Here is a 27,788-nt window from a genome sequence, read left to right on the forward strand (position 1 = left end):
TACGTTTGAATCACAGATCTGCCAACTATCAGCTGGGTGAACACCAGTTAAGTTACTTCATGTCTCTACTCAACCAAAATTTCCTCATCCATAAAATGGAGAAATTAATACCAGCCTCAAGAACGATTCATCTACCACACCAGTTTCATTTCATGCCATCATCCCCTCAGTGTGGTCTAGCATGAGGGTCAGCACACTACTTATTGCCAACTGGGTCTATTTATGCAAAATAACTTTTTATAGGAATACATCCACAGCCATTTGTTTACATATTGTCTACAGCTGCCTTTTCACTACAACAGCAAAGTTGAGTCATTATTACAGTGATGATATGACCTACAAAGCCTGAAATATTTACTATCTGTCCCTTTGCAGAAAAAGTTTGTCAACCCCTGCTCTAGGAAGAATATATAGACATTCTTCCACCTCCTAAAACATGACACATTCCTTCTGACCACAATACCTTTGAATATACTGTCCCCTTTGCCTAGGACATTCCCACCCACATCTAATCCAATCCTATTCATCCTCATTCAGGGAAGCTTTTGCTGATTCCCAAACTAGATTAACTTTGTTGCTATACATTTTCATAGTACACCTCATAGAGCTTACTGTGATGGTAATTACTAACCTAATTAACTGTATCCTTATTTCCCTGATGTTTGACTTCCCCTATAGACTGTAAACCCATAAAAAATATTCTGTTCAGTGCTGAATCTCCAGTGCCTAACAAAGCGCTTGGAATATAATGGATGGATGTATGTATGCATGAGTGACATAATCTATAAAAGGCACTTATTATCTGATATATACTGTATGAATTATACTTTGTAACAAATAATTTAACTAGCAGAAGTGAAATTACTTAAGAATACAGATGCTGGTGTTGGATATCCTGAGAATGAACCCCTGCCCTTCCACTTAATAGATGAGGAACATTAGACAAGTCCCTTAACATCTTTTTGTCTGTTTTCCATCTGTAAAATGGAAATAATATTAGTACCTGTCTCATGAGGTTTGTAATGAAGACTAGATGCTGTCTAGAATAGTTACTGTTATTAATTATTAGTAGTAGGACAAGTCTTAGATAAACAGCAGATATTATATAGCTCCTACAAAGTTGATTGCAGCTTGCCCTGGCGTCAGGACTATTGGGACAGGGTGAGCTGAAGTCTCCTCTTCCACTTCTACCCCAAACCCAGTTGAACAAATCAAGCCAGAGCCATGGTTAAGCAATATTCTTTCTTTAATTCCCCTTTGCAAATGGAAGCCCCTGAGCTGGTCCCCACCCCCACCCATACCCTACACCCTGGGGACCCCCAGATGCAAGGCCCCCGCCTCAACCTGGTGGGAAGAGGAGAGGAGCAGCCTCTCCCCATGATGGTCCATTAAAAAATTCCTAGTCATTTAAGAAATGAGGCTGGGGACAGGAGAAGGGAGCTGGAAGACAAGGCCCAGGTCAGGCCAGTCTGGAGATGTTGGGGTTGTGAGACCCTCAAGAAGGATTTGCAAGCACATCCCTAAGCTCAGGGCCAACGTGGCTGAGGGAGGAGAGGAGACAGACAGATAATCTGATTCCTCAAGGTCCCGCCTGCCTGGTCACAGATACTGACACTCACCACCACCACTATAGGCTTCCTGATGGAGAATTTTCCAGTTATTCTGGGATTGGGTTTGCTAAGCATCTCCTCTGGCCCCTGATCTGGGGCATCCCTGGGGTCCCCCTGAGACCAAACCTGGGAGAAGGAGGAACTCTGGGAACATGCAAAGTGGGGGAGCAGAGACCCTGCCCCACCCCACTGCTCTACAGGATGGTGGCTCCGGCTGCATCTGGGCTCCGAGGGTCCTTCACACCGATGATGAAGTTGTTGGTTCTCCGACTGCCATGAACCCAGGATAAGACGTCTACCTTCTCCACATGGTGACCCCTGGCTTCCAGGAACTCGATCTCTTCCTCTGTGAATTCACCTGAAAACCACCCCCCAACATACACACATTCAGAGTGTTCAGAGCACTGGCTCAGGAGTCCTACAGTCAGATCTAAGTTCTAGTCCTGGTTGCTCCACCAAGGAGCTGTATGACCTTGAGCAAATTGCTTTACCTCTCTGAGCCTCAGTCTCCTCATGTACAAATGCGGATCACATGAGAGCATGAAGTTGTTACAGGAATTAAAGCAGAAAATGCACAGAAAGCACTGAGCTCAGAGCCTTGTATATGGTCAGTGATCACTAATATATATTTTTAATATTGGAAGAAGAAAAAAGGGTTTTGGAGTCCTCATCTCCACCTGCCTAGGCCAACCTGCCATCATTACTTGCCAGGATTACTGCAGTTTACAAACTGGTTTCCCTGCTTCCAGGCCTGCCTTCCTTATAGCCTGTTCACACAGTAGTCAAGGGGATCCTTTTAAACCATTAGACTTTGTCAGTTCCCCTCTTCAAAATCTTCCAACAGTTCTGGATCTTAGAATAAAATCCAAAGTCCTTACCAAGGCCTCTAAAGGCCATCATCATCTGGGACCTTGCTACCTCTCTCAATTCTTTTCCCCATTTTCTTCTATTCTCCACCTTGCTTAACTCTGCTCCAGCCACTGGTCTTCCTGGCTGTCCCTCAACTAGGCCAAACATGCTTCTACTTCAGGGTCTCTGCGCTTGCTATTCTTTCTGCCTGGAATGCTCTCTTAGACCGTCACAAAGCTAGCCCCCTTACTTTATTCCAGTCTTTGGTCAAAAGGCATCTCTTCAAGAATTTCTCTGACCATTATCTAAAACAGCAGTCTCTGCCATCTTTACCTTGCTTTGTTTTCCTTCAAAGTACTCACTGCTACCTGTGAGTTTATTTGTTTATTTTTTTACTGTGTCTCCCCTCCACTAGATTATAAGCTTTTTGAAGGCAGGGATGCCGTCTGGTTTGCTATTGATCCCTAGTGCCTAGACAGGGTTAGTACAGAGTAAATGTTAAGCAGATCTTTTTTTTAAGTTTTGTTTTGTTTTGTTTGAGATAGAGTCTCACTCTGTTGCCTGGGCTAGAGTGCCGTGGTGTCAGCCTAGCTCACAGCAACCTCAAACTCCTGGGCTCAAGCGACCTCCTGCCTCAGCCTCCCAAGTAGCTGGGACTACAGGCATGCACCACCATGCTTGGCTAATTTTATTTTATTTTTATTTTTATTTTTATTTTTTTTCTGCCAAACCAGAAAATGCTGAAGCTTGGCTAATTTTATACACACACACACACACACACACACACACACACACACACACACACATATATATACTTATATTTATATATATATATTTTTTAGTTGTCCAGCTAATTTCTTTCTTTCTTTCTTTTTTTTAGTAGAGATGGGATCTCACTCTTGCTCAGGTTGGTCTTGAACTCCTGAGCTCAAACAATCCTCCCGCCTCAGCTTCCCAGAGTACTAGGATTACAGGCGTGAACCACCAAGTCCAGCCAGCAGATCTTTACTAGATAGATGAACAAATCCCTATCCTCTTGCATAAGTTCAGGTCCTCATTATCTCTCATCTGGGCCATATCCCAGCTGCTTTTCATATTTTCCTGACTTAAGTTCTCGCTTTTCAATCTACCTTCCCTACGTAAAACAAATCAGGTCATGCGCCTTCTCTACTCCATTGGATACAGTCCATGTTTCTTAACATTGACCTCCATGGTAAGCCCTGTAATTCCACCTCCCACTGCTCCTCAATAAAGATCTGGTCTTCTTATTTTCCCAAACAGCATGTCTTTAGGTAGTTCTTGAGATAAAGACACAATATTAAATAGCATCAAATCACCTAGTTGAAAATCTTTTCCCTTTGTGATTCACTTTCAATTCTTTCGTAATGGCAAGGACCAAGTTTCAGTCTGGCCTCTAACATTTCCTAATCTTCTTTAACAGACAGAACAGCCCCCAGAGCCTTCCACAGGTGACAATATCAAACTAAAACCTAAATATATTTCATTTTTTAAATAGCTATTTGTTATCTATTTGTGGCAAATGATGCCATTTTTCCATTTGTGATTATGATGTAAGGTTTACTTTTAAAATACACTTAGGTTAAAAAGGAGGTTCATTTATAGAGGCACATTATGTAAAGAATGCTTTAGATGGTGTACACATGTGGCAAAAGTCAAGAAGGTGCTGAGCAAATTTGGAAGTCTGAGAAATAGCTGACTTCCTGGCTGCTCTCTGAGCCATTCTTTCTAGGTTTCGCACAGGCTGTTCCTGCTGTCCAGAATGTCCTTTTCCTATACATGCCAAATTACTGCCCATACTTCAAGGCCTAGCTAGTTGTCACCTCCTCCATAAAGCCTCCCTGAGGTCTCATGTGGGTGAACTTTCCCTTCACCAAGCCCCCATTTCTTATATACTCATCTTAGACTGTGAGCCCCTTAAGGGAGGGCGGGGATGAGGTACCCTGAGTAACTCATCACAGAGCCTTACATTCAACAGAGACCAATAGATATTTGTTTAACAAAACTTTGTTTCGAGGACTTGGCCTCATCATCCATCAGCTGGGATCCAAAGTGTCACTGGCCAACTACAGGGTGTGACTGGGGAGGATCTAGGTCTCTGCTTCTAAAATGATTTAGCTCAGGAGATATCAAGAGCTGTGCGATAAAGAATTGAGTCTTTACACGATAAAGAATTGAGTCTTTATGCCGGGCGCGGTGGCTCACGCCTGTAATCCTAGCACTCTGGGAGGCCGAGGCGGGCGGATTGCTCGAGGTCAGGAGTTCGAAACCAGCCTGAGGAAGAGCGAGACCCCGTCTCTACTATAAATAGAAAGAAATTAATTGGCCAACTAATATATATATATATAAAAATTAGCCGGGCATGGTGGCACATGCCTGTAGTCCCAGCTACTTGGGAGGCTGAGGCAGAAGGATTACTTGAGCCCAGGAGTTTGAGGTTGCTGTGAGCTAGGCTGACGCCACGGCACTCACTATAGCCTGGGCAACAAGTGAGACTCTGTCTCAAAAAAAAAAAAAAAGAATTGAGTCTTTGGTAATTAGCCAGGTATATGTCTTAATCTCAGTCCCACCACTTACAGGTTGATCTTTGACTAGTTTATAACTTCTGTGAGCCTCAGTTTCTTTATCTGTAAAGCAGAGATAATACTGAACGAGGAGGGACTGTTCCTCAAGCAATTCTGTATTCTTTTGGACTAGCATAGTATTATATATTGTCTGTTATAATAAAAACTCCTCAAAAGTGCACACACACAAAAATTAAGCTGTATGTAAAATTAAGCCACTGTGGTTCTTAGAGGAAATTCCATGTCCTCACCATCATCTCTAAGCTCCATGATCTGGCCCCTGTCTGCCTCTCTGATCTCATCTCATCCTCACTCACTTTGGTTTCCTTTTCATTCCTCAATCATACCAACCCCATTCCTGCTCTGAGTTCTTTGCACTTGCTCCCTTGGCCTATAAAACTCTGCCCAAGTTCTTTGTATGGTGGGCTCTTTCTCACTCTTCAGATCTCAGCTTAAATGTTGCCAAAGAAAAGGCTTCCCTGATGATTGAATTAATCCTATTTCACCATCCTGCTTTAATGTTCAGCTGAGCACTTATTTTATTGTCTCATATTTCTTTGATTACTTATTTTCCCATCTGCATGTAAATTCAGTTTCCCTAGCACTGAGGATGATGCCTGACACACAACGGGTGTTCAATATAAACTGTGGAATAAATGAAGATCTGAAGAATGAACAACTGTATCTTATTTTACAAATGAGAAAACTGAGGTTCAGAGTTGAGACATGGATTTCCCAAGGCCACACAGCCAGGAAACGGCAAGATAGATTCTAATCCCCAGATTGTTAATTGCTTCAGTGGGAATCCGTCGAAAGAAACCAAACTTTCACTGGCAGGGTATTGGAACTGATGGAGGCAGGGGCACCCTTGGGAGGAGTGCTTTTCTCCACCTGTCCCTGTGCCCATCCCATAGGGTCTCTGTTCTGCACTCACTGTCCACCTGCAGGAGGTTGGACTGCAGGTCCGGGTGCAGGCGGCCACGGCCCAGGCTGTCACTCAGGTTTCGGTTCAAGGTCAGGACATTCAGCAGAACCTGTGGGTAGCCAAGGAGCAGAAAAAATCAGGGGTGTCCCAGGGGTGATGATTCAGGACTTCTTGGCTCTCACCCTTGGTCCAGACTCCTTCGTTTTTGGAACCCTTACACCAAGGATGTCATCTAAGTTTCTCCACAGCCCCAGAAGACAGGCAAGCCTGTGATGACTGCCCCCATTTCACAGAGGGAGAAACTGAGGGCCAGAGAGGGATAATGATTCAATCCAGAGTTTAGAAGAAGCCAAAGAAGAGGCACCACTAGCACCCAGTCTCCTTTAATCTAGCGCAGGCACCCCCTCCCTTCTCTCTGGATAGGGCAGGGTTGATAGCTAGGGGTAGTCTAGGGCAAAATGTGGGTACTTTTAGCTTAGCAGGTAGGCGTGTAAGCAGACTCCGAAACTGAACTGCCTGCCTACACTTTTTTTTTTTTTTGAGACAGAGTCTCACTTTGTTGCTCAGGCTAGAGTGAGTGCCGTGGCGTCAGCCTAGCTCACAGCCGATTCAATCTCCTGGGCTCAAGTGATCCTACTGCCTCAGCCTCCTGAGTAGCTGGGACTACAGGCATGCGCCACTATGCCTGGCTAATTTTTTGTATATATATTTTTAGTTGGTCAATTAATTTCTTTCTATTTTTAGTAGAGATGGGGTCTCGACGCTCAGGCTGGTTTGGAACTCTTGACCTTGAGCGATCCTCCCGCCTCGGCCTCCCAGAGTGCTAGGATTACAGGTGTGAGCCACCACACCTGGCCAGCCTGCCTACTCTTATTAGCTGAAGGAACTTGACCCAACTTCTTAACCTGTCTGGGCTTAAGTTTCCTCATCTATAAAATAGAAATAAGGATTCCCCCCAGAGTTAGGAAGCTTACAAGGGTTAATACACATAACACAGTGCCCAGCACTTAGTAAGAACTCTATAAATGTTAGCTATTGTTATTTTTTCCATTTTACAAGTGAGGAGATAGGTTCAGAGAGGTTAAGTTAATTCCCTAGCATCATATAGCTGGAAATTGGCAGCATTGGGACTAGAACCCAGAGGTGTCTGATTCCAAAGCTCAGGATAGTTAACTCATCACCTGCCAAAATATGTGCCTGGCACATGTATCAGGTGCTCAAGACATTCCTGGAACTGTTCTGAGTTCTGGAGAGTAGCAGGCCCTTCCTTTCAAAATCGAACCCTAAAGAGGGCTGGTTGTCTATTCAGATGCTGGGTAGAGGGATGATAGGACTTGAGGTTGACAGAACCCAGGCAGCCCAGTTGCTATATCTCTTTTCAATTCTAGATCCTGCAACCTGGGAAGACAGGGAGCATCAGAGCTCCATTTTCACCAGAAACTCAGTTGCAGTGCATGTCCCCAGTGCCCAGGATGGGCCTGGTACCCACATTCTGCGCTAGACCACCCTGAGCTATGAACCCTGCCCTGTCCAGAGAGAAGGGAGGGGAGCCCTGGGCTAGCTTAAAGAAGACTGGGTGCCAGTGGTACCTCTTCCCTGGCTTCTTCTAAACTCTGGAGTGAATCATATTCCTCTCTGGCCTGGCAGCCTCAGCTCATGTTTACTGCATAAGGGATGAAAACAAGACACAGATATAAGGAGCATCTGCAGCCCAGGCCACAGCTTGGCTCCTGGCCACAAAAGGCCTACCATGGAGGAAACCTCACCTGGGTCAGGCCACTGAGGCCCCGAGCAGCTCCATTGGCCCCCAGGGCGAGGTAGGTCCCACAGAGCCCCTCTGCTGGTCGTACCACAGTGGGCAGCAGGAAAGAGAGTGGCCGCTTCCCTGGCTGCACTGAGTTTTCCTGTTGTTAAAGGACAGAGAGCACAAGGGGGATTTGGGGTGGAGAAAGGACCACTCCACCACCCTTCCAACCTCTCTCCCTCCTTTACATCTTCCACAGGCCCAGTTTTCCTGGGAGACCGGTCCCTTCCCAGGCAACAGCTTGCTGTCTGTGAAATGGGCAGGGTCCCTGGATGGCTAGGAAGGATGGAGGGAGTGATAAGTGGATATACTGAGCTATGAGGCTCCTATGGGTGGCAGGGGAAAGGACCAAGCCAAGAAAGATGGCAATGGGGAAGAACAGCTAATCCCCAACCTGAATACCTTTATGTGTCTTTGCCCTGCCAGAGCCCCAGCATGCAGGGTATAAGAGTGCTGATCTCCAACTAAACAAAAATTCCTATATTCCTCCTCCTTGGGTCCCTCTCTGGTGCCCAGCCATAGTGCTGGGCACCATCAGCTCAGCATCATGAAGTAACAGACCACTAGTGCTGGAAAGTGCCCCAAACATCAAATGGGAGCCAATACCCTCATTGCATGGTGAAGAAAATGCCCAGAGAGGGACAAGACCTTCACCAGGTCACAAAGTGAGACAGTTACAGAATGAGACAAGGGTTCTTTGGACCCACCAAGCTCCATGCCCCAGACTTAGCTGGGCTAGAGGTGAAGTGAACATCTTGCTTAGGCTTCTTTTCTTTATAATAGAAGACCCTAGAGAAGTAGGGAGCAAAGAGCAGCAATACCACTGTACCTCCTAGCCTCCGGGTCCCCAGGGGAGGAGGAAGGCAAGACTTTACCAGGCTGGGTGCAGAGTGGTTAGCAGTCCTGTTGGGCCAGGAGAAGTCCAACATCTGGCTGTTGAGCAGGATCCCAGAGGGGGTGATGAGGCCACTGCCAAAGGGCTGGTTCAGGGAGCTGGGGACAAAGGTAGGGTCAGGTGAGCCCTGTGATTGCCTTCACCTATACCTAGCCCCCACCTCCCCGCTGGTTCAGATGATCCCTTATCCCAGGTTCTGAGTCTGAGCTGGCATACCTGACCATGGCCACAATGAAGTCATCAGGGCCCATGATCAGCACCTGGGCAGCTGTGGGTGCTCCATCTAGCTCATAGACAGGCATTAGTGGGGCAGGGGCTGCCTGGGAGTCATTGATGTGGCCCCGGAGGTAGGCAGCCTCCACTTTGCTGAAAAGACAAGGGGTGGGGGATGAGCGCACAACAGGCTCTGTTACACCCTGCCTACCACACTTTGTGATGTTTGTTTGTGTGATTATTTGATTAAATCTGCCTCCCTCACTGGACTATTAGGTCTATGAGGGCAGATGCTCACCTATTGCCTACACGTGGGAAATAGCCAGAAAATAGCTGTTGAACTGAATGAATTTATTTAGATGTTATTCAGATTCTCTTCCAGAACCAACTTTTTTTTTTTTTTTTTTTTTGAGACAGAGTCTTGCTTTGCTGCCCAGGTTAGAGTGAGTGCTGTGGGATCAGCCTAGCTCACAGCAACCTCAAACTCTTGGACTCAAGCAATTCTGCTACCTCAGCCTCCCGAGTAGCTGGGACTACAGGCATGCGCCACCATGCCCAGCTAATTTTTTCTATATATATTAGTTGGCCAGTAATTTCTTTCTATTTATAGTAGAGATGGGGTCTAGCTCTTGCTCGGGCTGGTTTCGAACTCCTGACCTTGAGCAATTCACCCGCCTCAGCCTCTCAGAGTGCTAGGATTACAGGCATGAGCCACTGCGCCTGGACTAGAACCAACTTTTAATTTATTTAATGTTTAAATCAAGAGCCTTTTAGTTACTTGACTTCACTTACTGAATTCTTTCTATCAAAGTGCCTGGTACATAGTGGATGCTCAGAAAATACTTGATTTGAATCAACAAGCTGGATTCGTTTAAACTAATGTTTGTAGTCTAGAACTAATGTTTTAGTTAGAGTTTAGTTGGGGGAGGATTTTGCATACAGGAGTCTTAACTTTCTATTAGAATATTTTTCAAGGTAAAGAAGACTTGCCATATAATAAGCCCTCAATAGCTATTTTTTGGGTGAATTAGTTTAATAGATTTCAATAAGTGTGTTTTAGAGCTAAGTTTGCACTGATCTTAGAAGCAATATGTAATTCTCCAGGCTTTTTAAAGTTCAACAGAGGTTTTCTTACCCAACTAACTGTGTGTTGGGTTATGCACAGTAATTACAGAATAAGTTACCAGGTTTACTGGAGACATTTATTCTGCTTTGAAGCAAAAAGGCTGGTGGCCACACAGAGCAGGCACATAGGGCTTTATTCAGGTGGCTGGGAAGGAAGAAGTTTTTGGGGGGGTTTTATGTTTTATCCTTGTGGCTTTGAGGTGGTTGTTTTGGGTTGCTACTCTTTTTGCTTTTTATATAAACTATTAATTTAGTCACATCATTTCCCACTGAATTCATAGAAAGTTGTTGGAGTAACAATACAAATTTACATTAACTGTACTTTTTGCTTCTGATTTTCCCTTAGCTAGCCTATAAGTCAGTTATAGTAGCAGTTAAATATTAACCATTCTTACCCCATTGCCAATTAATAATAATAATAACTGAAATTTGTTGAACATTTTTTTTTTTTTTGAGACAGAGTCTCGCTTTGTTGCCCAGGCTAGAGTGAGTGCCGTGGTGTCAGCCTAGCTCACAGCAACCTCAAACTCCTGGGCTCAAGCAATCCTGCTGCCTCAGTCTCCCGAGTAGCTGGGGCGACGGGAATGTGCCACCATGCCCAGCTAATTTTTTCTATATTTATTAGTTGGCCAATTAATTTCTTTCTATTTATAGTAGAGATGGGGTCTCACTCTTGCTCAGGCTGGTTTCGAACTCCTGACCTCGAGCAATCCACCCGACTCGACCTCCCAGAGTGTTAGGATTACAGGCGTGAGCCACCATGCCCGGTTGTTGAACATTTTTTATGTGCCCAGACAATGTGCTAAGATAATGTGCTTTACATGTATGATCTTGTTTAGTCCTCACCACAACCTCAGAAATTTGATACCATGATTGTCAGTTCCCTTTGTAGAAACGGAGACTTAAGAGAGTTTAAATTACTCACCTAAGGCTGCAATGTTAAAGCCAGGACTGAAATGGAGGCGGTCTCTCCAGAGCCCACAACCTTACCACTATTTTAATGGTACTAAAGAAGATATGTTATACTAAAAATCCCCACCATCTCCAGTATTAGCTTGGAGACTGTTTTCATTGTTAGTAGGCTTTCTCTTTTTACTCAATAGGGGGATAGATAGGCTCATAGAGGTGCTATGCTAGGCTCAAAAATATTTAAGAGCCATATTAAGTAGGCCAATTCATTGTACAGACAGGAAAGGTGAAGGGCAGGGGAGACACCCAGTGTCACTCTGTGAGTCGAATTTGTGCTAAAATTGACTTGGGACTTCAGGCCTTATTACTACACCAGCTGCTTTTCACCTGATCCTTTCCCCACACCCGCCACCTCTGCAGCCCCCCAGGGTCCTACCCAGGACCCACCTGAGCATGTCATCCATGCTCTCTGTGATGGTAGAATCGTAGACAGGATCTCCTAGTCTGCTGGCCAGGGCTAATGCGATCTTCAGGGTCTGAAAACACAGCAGGGATGTGGCAGAGGCTGCCAGGCCCCTCCCAGCACCCACGCCCAGTGGATCTTTGTGTGTGAGAAAACTTGGAGGTGATTTAGTCCTGCCCTCTGGCAGTACCCCATCTCCTCACTCCTAGTGTCCCCAAATCCAGGGTGAGGTGGAGGAGTTATCCTTACCTCTGCCACCCAGTGAAGAGCCTGTTCTCGGGATACCAGGCTGGTGAGATTGAAGCCCTCAAGGATGTTGAGAGCACTGATGAGGGCAGGACCCGTATGCGGGGGTGGGGGACTGAGAACCAGGTGGCCTGAAAGGACAGGAAATGACCGACGGCAGGGGAGAGGTCAAGGCACTTTCACATCCTACATCCCATCTCCACATCCCCGCATGACACACACTGAGACCACTGCACGGAGCCCCCTCACCAGATGGGGAAACTGAAGCATTGAGAGGCAAAAGGACCCACTCAAGTTCACATGGCAAGTCAAGAGCAAGGTCAGGACTTGAACTTAGAACACTAGTCATCAGTTTCATCTGCCATATGTGAAAACTAAGGCTCAAGAGGGCTGTGACTTTCCCAGAGTCACACTGTAGGCCATTGGCAGAGCAGGGACAGGGGATCTGATGTCCAGATTCCTGGTCTGCCATGTGTCTCCTTTCAGCTCCTCTCATAGGTCAGGATACCATGTGGGTGCCCTGATGGTCCCACCCAACCCCACACTTCCTACTCTGTGATTAGATATTTGGACTTCAAAGAAGTAACAATACCTGATGCATAACACTAACATTAACTAATTAACTCATTTAATTCTCACAGTGGGTACCATGATCATTCCCATTTTATAGGTGTGGAAATAGTGGCACAGAAAGGCAACTGGTCCAAGGTCATACAAGTCAAGGGGAAGCCACAGCACTCAAGGTACTGGCATTGCTGAAACAACCCAGGCTGGGAAGGGACAATGGAAAATCCAATACACTCTCAGTACCCACTCTGATCAGGGCAACTTCATATACCATCTCATCAAATTCTTATGGGCTCCCTGAGATGTAGGGATTATTATGTCCATTTTTAGGAGAGACAAGGCTCAGAGTGGGAAGGTGAGTGGTGTAGCTGGTACTCAAACCCAGGTCTTCATGGCTCCAAAGCTATATTCTTTCCACTGTTTTTTATATCATTGCCTCTGGCAGAGGAATCAGGCTGGAGACTGAGGCCTGGAGACTTGAACTCAGAGGCAGCCTTTCTTGGGGTTTGAGGTGATCTTGCCCTTCTAGAGGGGAGAGAACCTGAGAACTTTCTGAGGGACCCAAAACCCACTACTTTGGGTTCAGCAGACATGGATTCCATCAATGTCATAGCTTGGCTTTCTGGGTTCCTTGTTGGTTTTCTTAAGTTTGTCAGGTTAAGTTCCATTCCCTACTTGGACTTCAGTTTCCTTTTGGCATAATGAAAGGGTGGGTCTATGACTGTCCTGAAGGGTTCATTCTATCCCAAAGCTTAGATGGACTTTGGTCTTAAAAATTCATCTTAGGAAGTACAGGGCAGTGATGATGGGGCTGAGGCAACACAGAGCCCCGACCAAGAAAACCTATGTCCAGAACCCCAACTTCCAGGTCTGAGCCTCTGACTAGATCCACTGCCCCATATCCTAAATACTTGGGGTAACTGACCCCATGGCTACTTCAGAAGGTGGGCTGGCTTTGGCGTGCTTCAACAGTTGGCTGCCCAGGCAGCTCACTGCTTCAGTTTCCCTCCTGTGAAATGGAGAGCAGTCTCTAGGCCAAGGATGTGGCCATGGACAGACAGGCTTCTCCTGAGTGGGTACCCTGGGAGCTGGGGGAGAGGTCACCTCTGTACACGCCACACACGGGCTTCTCCACGAGAGCGCTGTAATTGCTGAAGTCCTCCTCCGTTATGACACCCCCTGCATGCTGAGCCTGGAAGGGAAAGAATGACCACCCACCACTGTGAGCACATAGGCTTGGCCTATGATAAGTGTTAGTATCACAGACACGTCAACTGTTTACAACTTTTGAACATTCCACAACCTGTGGCCTTTGGGGACCCCATCAGCCCGAAGTACCACAGGAAAAAAGAAGGGGTAAAAGTACTAACATTGAGCACCAACTATCTGCGAGGCATTGTGCTGGGTACATTCCAGGAATGACCTCCTTAGCTTGGCATTCAAGGCCCTTTATGATCTGGCCCCTGTCAATCTCTCCCATCTCATGTCCTGCTACTCCCTAGTGAGCAATAGACAACTGTAGAGTGACCTGCAGTTCCTGAACTCAGGCCTTCATGTCTTTGCTTATGCTGCCCTCTCTGACTATGTAAAAGGATGATGTTCCACTTTTAGCAGCACTTGCCTGGGAGATATCAAAACGGAATTGTGTATATCACCACAAGCAACTAAAGTCACCACAAAATCATGAACTTTGAATGACCCTGGTAGGCCTGACCCTTATTGGACATAACTGACCACTCTTTACTGACCAATTAACCAATCTTGTACAAACCAATGGACTCATTCCATGCTATCCAGTGTGCTATTTTCAATCCTAAATTAGCATGATCACTCTGAATCTTCTACTTTTTTGTACTTTTTAGTATTTGAAACCCTTGATTTATCTACCTTTAGTGAATTACACATTGCATTTCTTCGCTGGCATCTGTTCCTTTGTCTGGCAAGTTAATAAACTCAACATTGGGGCCGGGCTTGGTGGCTCATGCCTGTAATCCTAGCACTCTGGGAGGCCGAGGCGGGAGGATCGCTCAAGGTCAGGGGTCTGAAACCAGCCTGAGCAAGAGCGAGACCCCATCTCTACTAAAAATAGAAAGAAATTAATTGGCCAACTAAAAATATATACAAAAAATTAGCCAGGCATGGTGGCACGCTCAGACGCTGAGGCAGGAGGATTGCTTGAGCTCAGGAGTTTGAGGTTTCTGTGAGCTAGGCTGATGCCATGGCACTCTAGCCTAGGCAACACAGTGAGACTTGGTCTCCAAAAAAAACCAAAAAACCTCAATGTTGGGTTTTTTCTTGCAAAGTTCTGATGGCCTTTGTTACAGCCTCCTTCATTTCCTTGTCTACCTCCAGGAGAGGGCAAATGACCCAGGTCTGGCCAATCAGAGCATTCCTTTCTGTGCCACAGTAATTGGTTTGGGAATAGTCATGAGACCTATGGCAGGCCTATGAGACACAACCTTGAGGCTTTTGCTGGAACTACTGGGAATGAGAAATGCTCTTTCTCTGGGATAGCTTGCTGCGAGGATGGCCTAAGATGGACTAGTAGGGAGCAGGTGGAAGGATCTGACTGAGACTGAATCCAAACAGAGGAAAAGTAGAGAGGAGAGAGAGAAAGAGACCAAGCCCTGATAATGTAAATTGAGCCCCTAGAGCCAGCAGGATCTAAAGCCAGTACTCTCCTTGACTTTCTAGTTAAGTCTGTTTGAAATAGGCTTCTACCACCACATCTATACCTCCAGTGCCTGGCATAGGGCCTGGTACAGAGCAGGTACTCCATGAATGTTAAATGAATGATGGATCTATTCAATTCCTATAACGTATGGCAGAAATAGATATAATTATGCCCATTGCACAGATGGGAGAACCACTGAGTTGGTCTGTGCATCTGAATCTTGAACATAGTTTTCCATTAGGAGTTCTGAACTATTAATGACAGTTCTCAGACCCATTACTGCCTCAGACTAAGACACACTTTGGGGTTGGATGATAACCTTTTGTATCAGTCTCCCCAGTCCTGACAGTCAGCAGCGAAAGAGGTATTTCCTTCAGTCCCTAGAAAACCCAAGTTCGGGAGGGATTGTAAGCCTTGGGAAGCTGAGGCTAATGACGGGTCTTCACCAGGCCTGGAAAGGACATGACAAGCCCCTGCACAGGTTGGCACCAGCCCTGATGAGCCCACAGTTACTTCTCAATCAAGACAGAACTCTTCTAACACCTAGGAGGTTTTTCATGCCACATTCCTGTCCCTACCAACCACTGATCTGATTTCTATCATTAGAAGTTAGTTTTATCTACTCTAGAATTTAAAATAAGCACAATCCACAGTAAATATATATAGAAAGAAAGTCAAGGAAGGAAGAAAAGGGGAAGAGGATGTCCCTATAATGGGGTCCTTGGGGCATGCCACCACCCCCATCTGAGTACTCACCTCAGCCACCATCTCCAGTGTGAGGTTGCCACCTGCATAGAAGGCGGCAGGGCCAGAGGTGCCAAGTACATCCAGCACCTCAGCCAGGTCGGGCCGATGCAGCAGAGAGCCAGGTAGTGGCGGGCGGCCCAAGGGTAGGAACATCTCACGGAAGCGCTCAGACACGTTGGGAGGCAGCTGTTCAGCCAGGGCTTGGGCTGGGGGCAGGGACAGGAGGCTGGGCGGGGGGCCTGGGACTGGACTGGATGGCTGAGATGTGCAATAGGTGGGGCGGATGAGGGTTGAGTGGCCCACCCCTAAGAACCCTGTCCCCCTAGGAGACTATTATGGGGGAGGCAGGGATGTATATGGGCCCCTCCCAGAACCCTTCATTTAAGGCTGCCTCCAAGTGAGGGTGGTATGAGGTGGGGAGGGGTATGAGGAGCAAACAAGAAAAGAAGTCCTCTCTGGCTTGGGCCCCAAATCTCAAAGATTTCACCCCTCTCCACCAACCTCATGCCTCTCCCCACACGCCCCAGCCCCACTGACCTAGATCATGAGTCACGTTGAAGCCATCTTGGGCCACAGCTGCGGCGAAGGCCAGGACTTGGGACCATGGCAGCCTGGGGGGGCCGGAGAGCAGGGGGTGGAGGAAGTCCTGGGGGGAGGAGGAGGGGTCCTGGGGGGAGGGGGGTTCCTGGGAAGGAGAGTCCTGGCAAGGGAAGGGGATATTAGGAAGGGGAGTTGGGAAAGGAAGAATCCAGGAAGGTAGGAGAAGGCCACCCAAGGAGAAATGCAAACAGGGGTCCCTGGTCCCCAGGGCAAGGGTCTTTACCTGCCATAGAGCTGGTGAGCTTCATGTAGCCCCTTCACCATTCCGGGGACCCCCACCAAGAGCCCAGGCTGGGCAAGGCGGGCAGGCGAGGGAGAGAGGAGACCAGGTCACTGGAAGGGGGGGGCTGGGCTGAACTCCGCAGAGTCCCAAGCCAGGGATGGCTGGCACAGGGGAGAGACACAGGCCAAGTATCCCAGGGAAGGGACAAGCTTTCCCAAACAGGTACCCCTCCCATCTCTCTGACTTCCTAATCTGCAAATGCAGAAAGGCTTCCCTTATTTATCATAGTTGAGGGATTTATAAATAAAGCAACACTATCAAGAGCCATGACATAATCAGTTTAAATATAAATCTGTCTACATTGGATTACACCTACCTCTGCCTTTTAAAATGGTGGACAGGGGACCTTCATTTAATCTACTCATTTTCATACCATCATAAATCTGAGCTGTGATAACTCAGGGGCATGTTTGGGTCTTGACACTGCACTAAATACCTATTTTTCCAAGTTACTCTGTTCTTTCTTTGCTCTCAGCAGATAGTGGGTTTGCCTCCAGCAATTCCTCTCTAATCTTCCAATATGTTGTGGGTTGGGAAAGTTATAATTAACAGGCTCAGAGTGAGATGTGTGAGTTTTAATGCAGCAACTTTGTAACATCTCATGGTATTCAAAGGCCTTTTTTCTTCCTTTCTATATGCCATATAGGTAAGACTGCCAGAGAAAAAAGGTGTTGCAGCATTACCTGCTATCGACCATCTAGATTTTTTTGTTTGTTATTTTATTTGTGGGCTGCTTGTCTCCCTCACAGCCTAAGAGCATGCTATTCAACTCCTTTTCCCACCCCCAGAGTAAATACTCAGCAAATTAATGCTTAGGTTAGAAGAAGGGCAATGAAGGGAGACTCCCCTGTACCCTCTCTTCTCACCAGGGTCCCCACCTTGGTCTCCCAGGATCTTTGCAGTGTCTCTTCCCTGAGGGCCCCTGGTGCGGACTCCCGGAAATCAATTAGGTGGCTCTCGTTTCGTCGGATGTCATGTACCAGCATCACACCCCCACTGGCAGAGACACAGAAGGGGGAGGGTAATGATAACATGCCACCCCTCTGCACAATTAGCCTGTCACCCTTCAACCCCCAATGGTAAGGGCTGTAGGCTTAGTTTGTCACTTGGGTTAGGTGTCTGAGCCCCTTCCCTAGCAGGATTCAAAGACTCAAATACCCTAAAAGGATGGGGAATGAAACTAAGGGGATTGGGGACCCAGGGTCCACAGAACTCTTCTAGCCTGTCACTGGAGACTTTAATCCCTGATTAGGGAAAATGCAGAGACTGGGAGAGCAGGATGTTTTGCCCCCAGGCCCCACCCTAGACCAGAGCTGGATCCCTGCCAGCTTCCTGCACCTGCCTACATGGTATGTCCCCTCCCACTCCCCTAAGACCGGATTATGTAAGGATAGACTGTACAAAACCCAAAGGGGAATTTCTTTGGTATAGCTTGGAGAGCTGGTCTTATAGGAGCCAAGATATGGACTTTGTTAGTTTGTACTTTTCTATGGACATCTGAGATGGGGGTTGCAAACTTAAATGCCTATAGCCAAGTAACAAAATAAGGAAAGCAGGACAGATACTAGGCAGTGGTTGGGACCATGGCAAAGTGGACAGCACATGCCCCATTATAGGAGCAACTTCTATTCAGCTCCAGATAATCAGCCACTGGGAATGTAGGACCAGTGTTATCAGATCTCCTGATCAAGAGATACTTGGAATCTGGATTTTTATGAAAATTCTCAACTTTTTAATAATAGCAAGCAAATTTTTGAAAAATTTAAGTGTGTAAACCAAACCAGGTTATGTGTGGATGTTGCCCATAGGCAGCTAGTTTTTAGTCTCTGTTTTATGAGTTCTTAGCTTGAGGTCTATTTTTGAGGGTCCATAGCTTTCATTAGACTCACAGGGATTTGTGACCCTAAAAGTTTAAGTACTACTGCCTTTTTTTTGTTGTTGTTGAGACAGAGTCTCGCTCTGTTGCCTGGGCTAGAGTGCCAGGCGTCAACCTAGCTCACAGCAACCTCAAACTCCTGGGCTCAAGCGATCCTCCTGCCTCAGTTCCAGAGAGCTGGGACTACAGGTGTGTGCCACCCTGTCAGCCAAGTACCACTGCCTTAATCAATGACAGTATACTTCCACTTGTGCAACTCAGTTTTTAGTTTACAAATTTCCTTTCCCAGTACAAAGGGCTAATGAAAATACCTTCAGGTATTCCATATGGTAGCTTTGCTCTTCTGATATCATCCAGGGAGAAGTGGGTAGAATTTGGTATAGAAAGAGAAAATGCAAGGAGTTGGGGCTCAGCTGCCCCTCTGCCCAAACTGAGAGTCCCACATGATGGCTACAGACCAGGAGGCAAGGAGTAGGCCCAGACCTCCATTGCTGGGAGCTCCTTACCCGCCCAGGCCAGAACTGTGCGGAGCCACGATCCCCAAACACAAGGCCGCTGCCACAGCTGCATCCACGGAAGATCCCTGTTTACTGAGCACCTCGATGCCCAGTGAAGTGCAACGGGCAGCATCAGTCACCACGGCACCCTGCTGGAAGATCTGAGAGGGCAGAGGGGACTAGGTAGGGACAGTAAGAGCCCTCGGCTTCCCCAAGGCATTTCCACTAACCCTAGAACCTTCTTCACAGGACGTCAGAATGGAAGCCCTGGCCTCTTGTCCCCTTGAGTCTCCTCTTATTACCCCAACTGCCTCCTACAAGTCCCTTACTTGTTCTGCCCCCCTCATGTCCAACAGTCCCTCCCTTTGGGACCTTTCCTCTCCCAAGTCACCACCCTTTCCCTTTCCCATTTCCTGGCCCCCTTCCACTACTCAAGCCATTTCCCAGTTCCCGCAGTCCCTTCACTCAGTCCTCCCCAGGTTTCTCCTTCCACCTGTCTGCCGCCCCTCACCTGGGGGTCTCCAAAGTAGATCTGCATGACCAGCGCCACTGTGACACCAGTGGCAAAGGTAAGGCAGGCTGTGACGATGACTGTGAGCCCGTCCTGGCGGCAGGAGCACTCGGCTGCTGCAGCGGAGAACGGGTCCTTGCGCGTCTCACGTAGTGGCGACCCATCCTGGCTGCCCATCTCTGAGGACGACGAGGGCAGCCGCTGCAGCCGCGCCGACTTCAGGAAGGAGTCCGGGTCTGCAGGCAGCACAGGGTCAGTCTGAGCACCTCCTACTTGGTCCTGCCCGCCCTCCAGACGGGACTATTCAGCGCTCCTACCCTGCCCCAGCCACACAAATCCCTCTAGGCAGCCCTGCTCACCTTTACGTGTTGGGCGGAGGTGTTGCTCCCCAACTGCGGAGAGGCCAAGGACCCCAGCAGGGCAGCAGGCAGGCTGAATTCCTGCCCCTGGCTGATACCTAGGCCAAAGTTTCCCCAGACGAAGGCCCCCGGGCTGAGAACACTTCCTGGATAGGGGGAGTTTAACCCTCCCTGGAAACCAGATCCTGCCCCAGTTGGGGCCCAGCCTCCTGCCCAAGGAGGTAGCTACAAAAACTGAACGCACAGACCCTGGTTTCCAACCTTCCCTCAGTTGTCCCTTCATTCCTTCAACAACTATGGAGAGCCTACTCCGTGTCTGACCCTATACTAAGCGCTAGGGGAGAGGAACAGATAGTTCCTGGCCTCCTGGGTTCATAGACCCCTGGAGGAAAAAGACAAACAAGTAAACAAAGGAGTATATAATTATATGTTGCGGTAGGTGCTATGAAGAAAGAGAAGACTGAAATGACAGAAAATAATGGTAGTGGAGGAAGCAGGACTACCTAGTTGGGGAAAGGCCTCTCAGGAAGCGATGTTTAAGCTGAAAACTGAGGGATGAGGAGGAGCCAGCTATAATGTAGAGCGAAGGATATGTGTGTGGAATGTTCCAGAAAGAGGAACTAGCAGGTGCAAAGGCCCCAAAGTGGGAATCAGCTTGGTATATTAGGAAAAACAAAACAAACAAACAAACAAACAAAAACAAGGCCTGGGTTGCTGTGGTGTAGCAGGCATGGGGAAAGAGAAGTAAGGGTGGAGGCTAGGCCAGATACACTGGACCCTATTGGCCTGGTTAGATGCTTGGATTTTGCCAGAAGAACTATGAGAGGCCACTGGGGAGTTTTAAGCAAGAATGTGAAGCTATATGTTTTGTGTTTTTAAAAGATCCCACTGGCTGCTGCCTAGAGAATAGATCGGAGTACATTAAGAGTGGAGGCAGGGGAGACTTGAAAGCCACTTACTTGCTAGATAACTGTGGACAAGTCATTTTAAGTCATGAGCCTCACCTTCCTCATCCTAATAATGGAGCTAGTCCCTAACTGGTGGATGGGTACAGGATTCCATGAGGTGATACATATCAAGTACACTGTAGGTGCTCCCAAGTTATTTCTACTCGTTTTCCACCTAAGCCAGGGTGGAGACCCTCTTCCATGCCACAGTTCCGTTCCCTGGGTGATATTAGTCTTGAACCTAGGTCCCTGAAAGGCCTAAAGGTCCTGAGTATTTGTGAACATGACCTGAATACTTTGCTATACTCATTATATGTTTTAAAATGTTTATTCATTCAATAAATATTTTGAGTATCTGCTATTACTATGTATTAGGAATATAACCCTTTAAAAGTCTGTGTGATAATATTGAAAACTGACCATTATTTTTCCTATTTAAAATACTATGATGGTTCACTCATGCCAACATGATAAACGTTCATGTTCCTTGACTTGGTATTTAAAGCCCTTCATGATCCACATTTCTCTTTTTATGTAAATATTAATAAGAAACCACTAAGGTAAAATGCTGATATATATATAAGAATTTTTAGAAATTATTTATGATAATTACTTTTTGGAAAAGACATTGAAGATGGGGTTGGAGAATTTCTTGTTTGAAAGTTTTACCACTTATATATATATATTTCTTTTTAAAAATCAATACATAATCCTGGCATAGTGGCACATGCCCACAATCCCAGCTACTAGGGAGGCTGAGGTGGGAGGACCACTTGAGCCCAAGAGTTTGAGGCTGCAGTGAGCTATGATCCCAGTGTGAATAGCCACTGCACTCCAGCCTAGGCAACATAGTGAAACCCTGCTCTATTTTAAAAAGTAAAAAAATCAATGCATGTCCTTTGAAATAAAAAGGAAAATTACAGGGACACAGGAATGGAGGAGGAAACTTTTATTTTTCTTCACTATTATTGTTTTATTTTTTACCATGAACATGTAATTTGTTTTTAAATTTTTACTTTCAAAAAAAGCTTGTCTTCTGGGAGTCTCCCTCAGTTGATTATGGTTGCTTCTAACCCTCAACACCAGGATCATAAAGCCTGTAAATAAAACTGGAATTCATTCAACAAACAGATGTTAAATACCCACTGTGGGCACAGAACTCTCCTTGGCCCCTAAAGGTTTCAAAAGAAGTGTAGGAAAGGGCTTTGAACTTATATTTATTGATGTTGACTATATACCAGGCACTTTACATATATCCCCTCATTGATATGCTTCCATGATTTTATGAGACAGGCCCCACTCTCCCCACTTTACAGATAAGGAAACTGAAGCTGAGAAAGATGTATTGCCTGTCTAAGGTCATAAAATGAATAAGATGCAGGGGCAAGAGTTTGTATAACTTGAAAGCCTACTTTCTGTTGTTCCACATGACATCAAGACACGTTTCCACCACATGTACTCACCAGCAAATTGGTATTAATGGATCAACATCTAAGTGGACATATAGGAAAAACATTTATCGGGTGTCGGGCAGGTGGGAGGGGGGAGGAGGGGATGAGCATATACAAACACAATGAGTGAGATGTGCATTTGGGGAATGGTCACGCTTGAAGCTCTGACTCCAGGGGGGAGGGGGGCATGGGCCATATACGTAACCTTAACATTTGTACCCCCATAATATGCTGAAATAAAAAAAAAGGCACGTTTCCACCCTCAAAAACCAATCTTACAAGCTAATTTTTGCTGATATTGCCAGGTACTTGTCCTTCAATCTGTTTTCTCCAGTCCGATATAAGGACCTAGGAGGTGATGGTGATAGTCCCCCACCACAGCTGTATCTATTTGACACTTTCTATCCTACCTGTCCATCATTAAGTTATTCACTTAGTCAACAAAAATTTTATACCTACTATGTGTACTGTGTAAGTCCCGGGACAATAATACTGTGCGTTTTACTAATATGTAAGAGCAATAGGAGGACAGTGGGGAAAAGTTAGATTGGGATCAGTCTTTTTTCTTTCTTTCTTTCTTTGAGATAGAGTCTCTCCCTGGATAGAGTGCAGTGGCATTATTGTAGCTCACTCAACCTCAAATTCCTGGTCTCAAGGGATCAGCCTCCCAAGTAGCTGAGACTACAGGTGCATGACATGACGACTGGCTAATTTTTCTGTTTCTGTAGAGATGGGGTCTTGCTCTTACTCAGGCTGGTCTCAAACTCCTGAGCTCAAGGAATTCTCCTGCCTCGGCCTCCCAGAGTGCTAGGATTACAGGAGCAAGTTACCATGCCCAGCTGGGACCAGTATTTTGAGAGAAAGATGATGAGTTTAATTTTGGTTATTCTGAATTTGTGGGACACGAGGAGGAGATGTCTGGAGGCAGCTGGCCTAGTAGACATGTAATTTTCATCTGCTTAGACACTATTCCCCATTCCATTTTCTTTTCTTCTTTCTTTCTTTCTTTCTTTCTTTCTTTCTTTCTTTCTTTCTTTCTTTCTTTCTTTCTTTCTTTTTTTTTTTTTTTTTGAAACAGAGTCTCACTTTGTTGCTCAGGCTAGAGTGAATGCCGTGGCATCAGCCTAGCTCACAGCAACCTCAAACTCCTGGGCTCAAGCAATCCTCCTGCCTCAGCCTCCCGAGTAGCTGGGACTACAGGCATGTGCCACCATGCCTGGCTAATTTTTTCTATATATATTAGTTGGCCAATTAATTTCTTTCTATTTTATAGTAGAGACTGGGTCTCGCTCTTGCTCGGGCTAGTTTCGAACTCCTGACCTCGAGCTATCTGCCTGCCTTGGCCTCCCAGAGTGCTAGGATTACAGGCATGAGCCACCAGGCCTGGCCTCCATTTTCTTTTAAAGAGCATCCTTTCTCCTCTCTCAGCCAACTCCCTCATCCCTGCCTAGAGTAAGTATATGATTCAGGCATGGCCAATCATAACAGGCACCCCTATAACAGTAAGATTCAGGGACAGGCAAGTGATCAAAATCAAGCCAATAAGACTCAAACTCTGTTCTTTTGCTGGACCTATTGGGAAAGAGAAAGGCTTTCTTTCTGCTTAGGAAAGTAGGTAGGGTGCTAAGTTGGTAGGATGTAAGCATGCTGAGGGGCATCTTGCCCCCAACAATGTGGATGGCTTTCTGATGATGAAGCCCACAAAAAGAAGTAATAGCAAAAGACAGAGAAAAGTTAATTCCTATTTAGGTACCTTGATCCAGCTATGCCTGAAGCCCCATATCCCTGGACTTTTCAACTCTGCTACCCAGTAAAATTCTCTTTGGGGATGTAGCTCAATTTTAACTGAGTTTACGACAAAAGAACCATGAATGGAGTTGATTATGCAACTCCAGAGTTCAGCAGAGAGATTTTGGCTAGAGACTGAGGTCATCCTTGGCATGTTTATTCTCTTAAAAGGAGAGTCACTGAAGATTTTTGAACCAAGGAGTGATATGACCAGAACTGGAGGGTGGTAGACAGATTGGGGTTGGGTACAGGGAAAAGGCAGGCTTATAAGTAATACAGGTAAGAGAAGGCTAGATGCAGTGGCTCATGCCTGTAATTCTAGCATTCACGGAGGCCAAGGCAGGAGGATTGTTTGAGCTTAGGAGTTTGAGACCGGCCTGAGCAAGAGTGAGACCCTGTTTCTACTAAAAATAGAAAAATTAGCCAGGCACAGTGGTGCACACCTGTAATCCCAGCTACTCAGGAGGCTGAGGCAGGAGGATCACTTGAGCCCAGGAGTTTGAGCTTGCAGTGAGCTAATGATGAGGCCACTGTACTCCAGCTGGGGTGACAGAGCAAGATTCTGTCTCAAAAAAAAAAAAAATATATATATATATATATATGTAAGAGAGGTTGGTGGCTTAGTCTACAGTGGTGATGACAGGGATGGTGAGTAGGAATCTGGAAGACACTTGGGGGAAGGCAGAGAGCACTTGATCACCATTTAGAAGTGAGAAGGTATCATTTTTCCTTGGAGGCTGGATGAATGGCAGTATCATTTGTTGAGAATGAGACTGGAGGAAAAGCAGGTGTGTGGGGAAGAAATGATGAGTTCAGCATAGAACATGTTTTTTTGAGACAGAGTCTCACTCTGTTGCCAGGGCTAGAGTGCTATGGCATCAGCTTAGCTCACAGCAACCTCAAACTTCTGGGCTCAAGCAATCCTTCTGCTTCAGCCTCCCAAGTAGCTGGGACTACAGGCATGCACCACCACACCTGGCTAAATATATATATATATATATATATATATATATATATATATATATAGTTTTCCAGCTATTTCTTTCTATTTTTTAAAAATAGATACAGGGTCCTGCTCTTGCTCAGGCTGGTCTCGAACTCCTGAGCTCAAACAATCTTGCCGCCTCCACCTCCCAGAGTCAGCATGGAACATGTTAAAGGTGAGGCACTTGCATGACATCTGGAGAGAGAGGAACACATGGCTTGGAGCTCAGAAGAGATGAAAGAAAGTACTTCTCAATCTTGGGGTGGTCACCGTCTAGCTCTGTTTCCCACAGGGCCTGCTATGGGGTGCCTACCACTTGGTTTTGGGAAGTGACAGGCTAGAGGCTTAGCTGGGCACAAGCAAGGTCCTGGCTAACGGGATGGGGCCACACCACTAGGTGGCACCATCAGACTGAGAACACAGGAGGCCATGCTAGCCAGCAGTCTGGTCCAGCTGTACCAAAGGAGACAAGGACCCTGCTATCAAATTGGTGTAATCATTTCAATGCCATGTCTCCCAATTTGATAGCAAGGTCCTTGGAACCTACAAGGCAAGTCTCTGGGAACCTTGGTGCACAACCTTGGCATAAGATGTAAGTTCCTAGAAGCTCAGGTGACTAGCATCTCTGCTGGATTTCTGTACAGATGACGGCAGAGCCTGTACTGAACTTGCCAAGGTACTCCCCAGGGTTTTGGAACTTTCTCCCCTGCCATTCTTTCATCCTGAGATCTTCTCTCTCATTCATGTATTCATTCAACAATTATTGAGTGCCCAACAGTGAGGTGGATGCTGGAGAAAGGATAGTGAATAAAACAGTAATAGTCCCTGCCCTTATGGGTTTACAGACATGGAATAATCACATGATTGCACAAATAAATAATCACAGGTTTTGATAAATGCTAAGGCATTTATAGAGAGTCAGGAGAAAATATATCAGGGGTTCCAATCTCTAGGTTAGAGGAGACAGGCATTCTCTGTTATGCAGGAAGAGGAAACTAAGGCCCAGGACAGAGTTGGTGTGCTCACTGTCACACAGTGAGTCTGGGTGATGCTAAGACCAGGAGCCTCAGTCCTTTCTACTGAATGAAAGATCTGGCTTCAGACTATTATCTGCCACACCACGACACATCTTCCCACTAGTTTCTCTGCTACCTCCTGATTTCAAGGCTACTCCCTCTGGAAAAGAAGCTTTGATCTTAAGCCCTGATATTTGACCTCCAAACCCCACCCTCACCACCTCCTCACCCCCACGCCATGTAGAGTGCAGTCTGGTCAGGGTGGCAGGGGCTGCTGGTCAAGGCAAGATGACCAGAAAATTGTGGAGGGGGAGAGAATTTGGAGTTCTCAGGCTGGGAGCATCTATGGAAGGGGCAGGCTAGAGAAGCAGCATCTGCCAGGCTGATAAGAGACAAGACTCAAGTGCAGGCACTGCAAGGAAGAGAGAGTGAGGTAGAGGGATGCTCTAATGCCAGGAAGTGACGTGGAGGGAAAGAGGGATGGGGGATGAAGGATGAAGAATGGAGGACAGGACAGAGCTGGGCCACATGGATAAAAGGAAGTAATGTTCACATAGCTCTTGGCCCCCAGGACTCTCCCAATCCCTGCCTCCTCCCTCCTGACCCCCACCTCTTGCAATTCCTGCAGAGGGCTGAGTAGAACACAGCAAAATTCTGGAGACTGATTCCTAGGGAACAGGGTACCTTACTAATATATCAGCCAGATCCATGGCTCTGGGATGGGTGAGGTAATCCACAGTACAGTGAGGGCACTCTAGCTCCCAAGGACTTTGAGAGGTCATACAGTCCACCCCCCTGTCTCCCAATACCCAGCACTCCCAGACAGAGGGGAATCATATTCTCTTTATTCCTCCCAGCACATGAAGAGATTCTCAGACTCTCTGCTTCCCATAATCCCTGGCTGTGGGAAGTTCTAAAGACACAGACTGTATCCCTCTTGCTGCAGTTTCTGATTTGGTTTCTCCTATCCTGTCCTCTGTGGCTAGAGAACGGCCTCTTCTGGGTGATCACAGCTGTTCTTTAGGATGTCCCCTCCAACATTCCTTCCTTGTTGGTTCTTCCATGAGGTAAACTCAATCCCTCCTACTGCAGTCCCTAGCACCATCTCCGTTGTCGCATACTACGCCTCCAAGGCGGAAATGCACCCCCTTCCCCATCAGATAATTAACAGAGACAAGGGAGAAGAAGGGAGCGGTCCAAGAGAAAAGAGATGAATTAAGGAGATGGATGCTCAGCACAGATGAAGGACCCGGGACTTCCCAAGGCAGGGCAGGGATGGGACCAGCGGGCCTCACCGGTGTCGGGGTCTCCCAGAAAGGCGTCCTCGTCCTTGCGGCCCCTTAGCGGAGCCGCAGGCGCCGGCTCATCCTCGGGCAGCCGCGGGAAGCTGGTGATGCTCATGTAGTCCACGGGCGAGTAGGCGCCCAGGGCGCTCTCCTGGCTGGCCTGGTTCTCCGCCGCCATCCTCGCCCGCGCCCCCCAGCAGCGCAGCGCCAGCCGGAAGTGGCTGCGGCTGGGGGCGTAAGAGGGCGGAGGGCGGGGCCTGAGCTCCTAGACCGCCGGGAGGGGGCGCCTCGCCCCAACCCCTGGCCAGGTCCTGGCTGACTCGCCCCGCCTGCTTAGCGCTGTCAGCCTGCAGTGCGTGCCAGGTGCGGTGCTTAGAGCACCTGGAGGGCAGTGCAGGGTGGGGGCGGGACGTGGGGGGCAGAAAGCGCACTGGAAGCGCGACCTCAGTGGCTCCAGGCACTTTATGTAGCCCAGGAACCAAATCCCTTCCTCCTTCCAGTCTGAATCCAGTTACTGTCCTCCTTAGACCCCAGACTTCCTCCTCTGACCACAGGCCCTTTCACTGGCCACAAAGCCCTC

At 47.0% G+C, this 27,788-nt stretch overlaps 1 protein-coding gene across 3 annotated transcripts; it reads right to left on the minus strand.

Moving 5' to 3' along the window:
- Positions 1–27,426, minus strand: GGT7 (gamma-glutamyltransferase 7). 3 transcript variants are annotated; one of them, XM_076011052.1, is made up of 15 exons: positions 27,218–27,426; positions 19,377–19,612; positions 18,875–19,026; positions 17,371–17,488; positions 16,433–16,500; positions 16,147–16,220; positions 15,619–15,815; positions 13,293–13,380; positions 11,625–11,752; positions 11,360–11,448; positions 8,882–9,031; positions 8,646–8,763; positions 7,733–7,870; positions 5,983–6,075; positions 1–1,968 (listed from the first exon to the last, which is right to left on the minus strand). In XM_076011052.1, the coding sequence occupies exons 1-15, from the start codon at positions 27,384–27,386 to the stop codon at positions 1,906–1,908; spliced, it is 1,881 nt and encodes a 626-aa protein (XP_075867167.1). In that variant the 5' UTR covers positions 27,387–27,426; the 3' UTR covers positions 1–1,905. The 3 variants fall into 3 exon arrangements, with proteins under 3 accessions (XP_075867167.1, XP_012610228.1, XP_012610229.1); XM_012754774.2 differs by having other exon boundaries at positions 5–1,968; positions 5,976–6,075; positions 17,359–17,488; XM_012754775.2 differs by having other exon boundaries at positions 1,057–1,968; positions 5,976–6,075.
- Between the last annotated feature and the right edge of the window lie 362 nt (positions 27,427–27,788).

Source organism: Microcebus murinus, chromosome 16, assembly GCF_040939455.1.
Source record: "Microcebus murinus isolate Inina chromosome 16, M.murinus_Inina_mat1.0, whole genome shotgun sequence".
In the NCBI taxonomy this organism is placed as follows: domain Eukaryota; kingdom Metazoa; phylum Chordata; class Mammalia; order Primates; family Cheirogaleidae; genus Microcebus; species Microcebus murinus.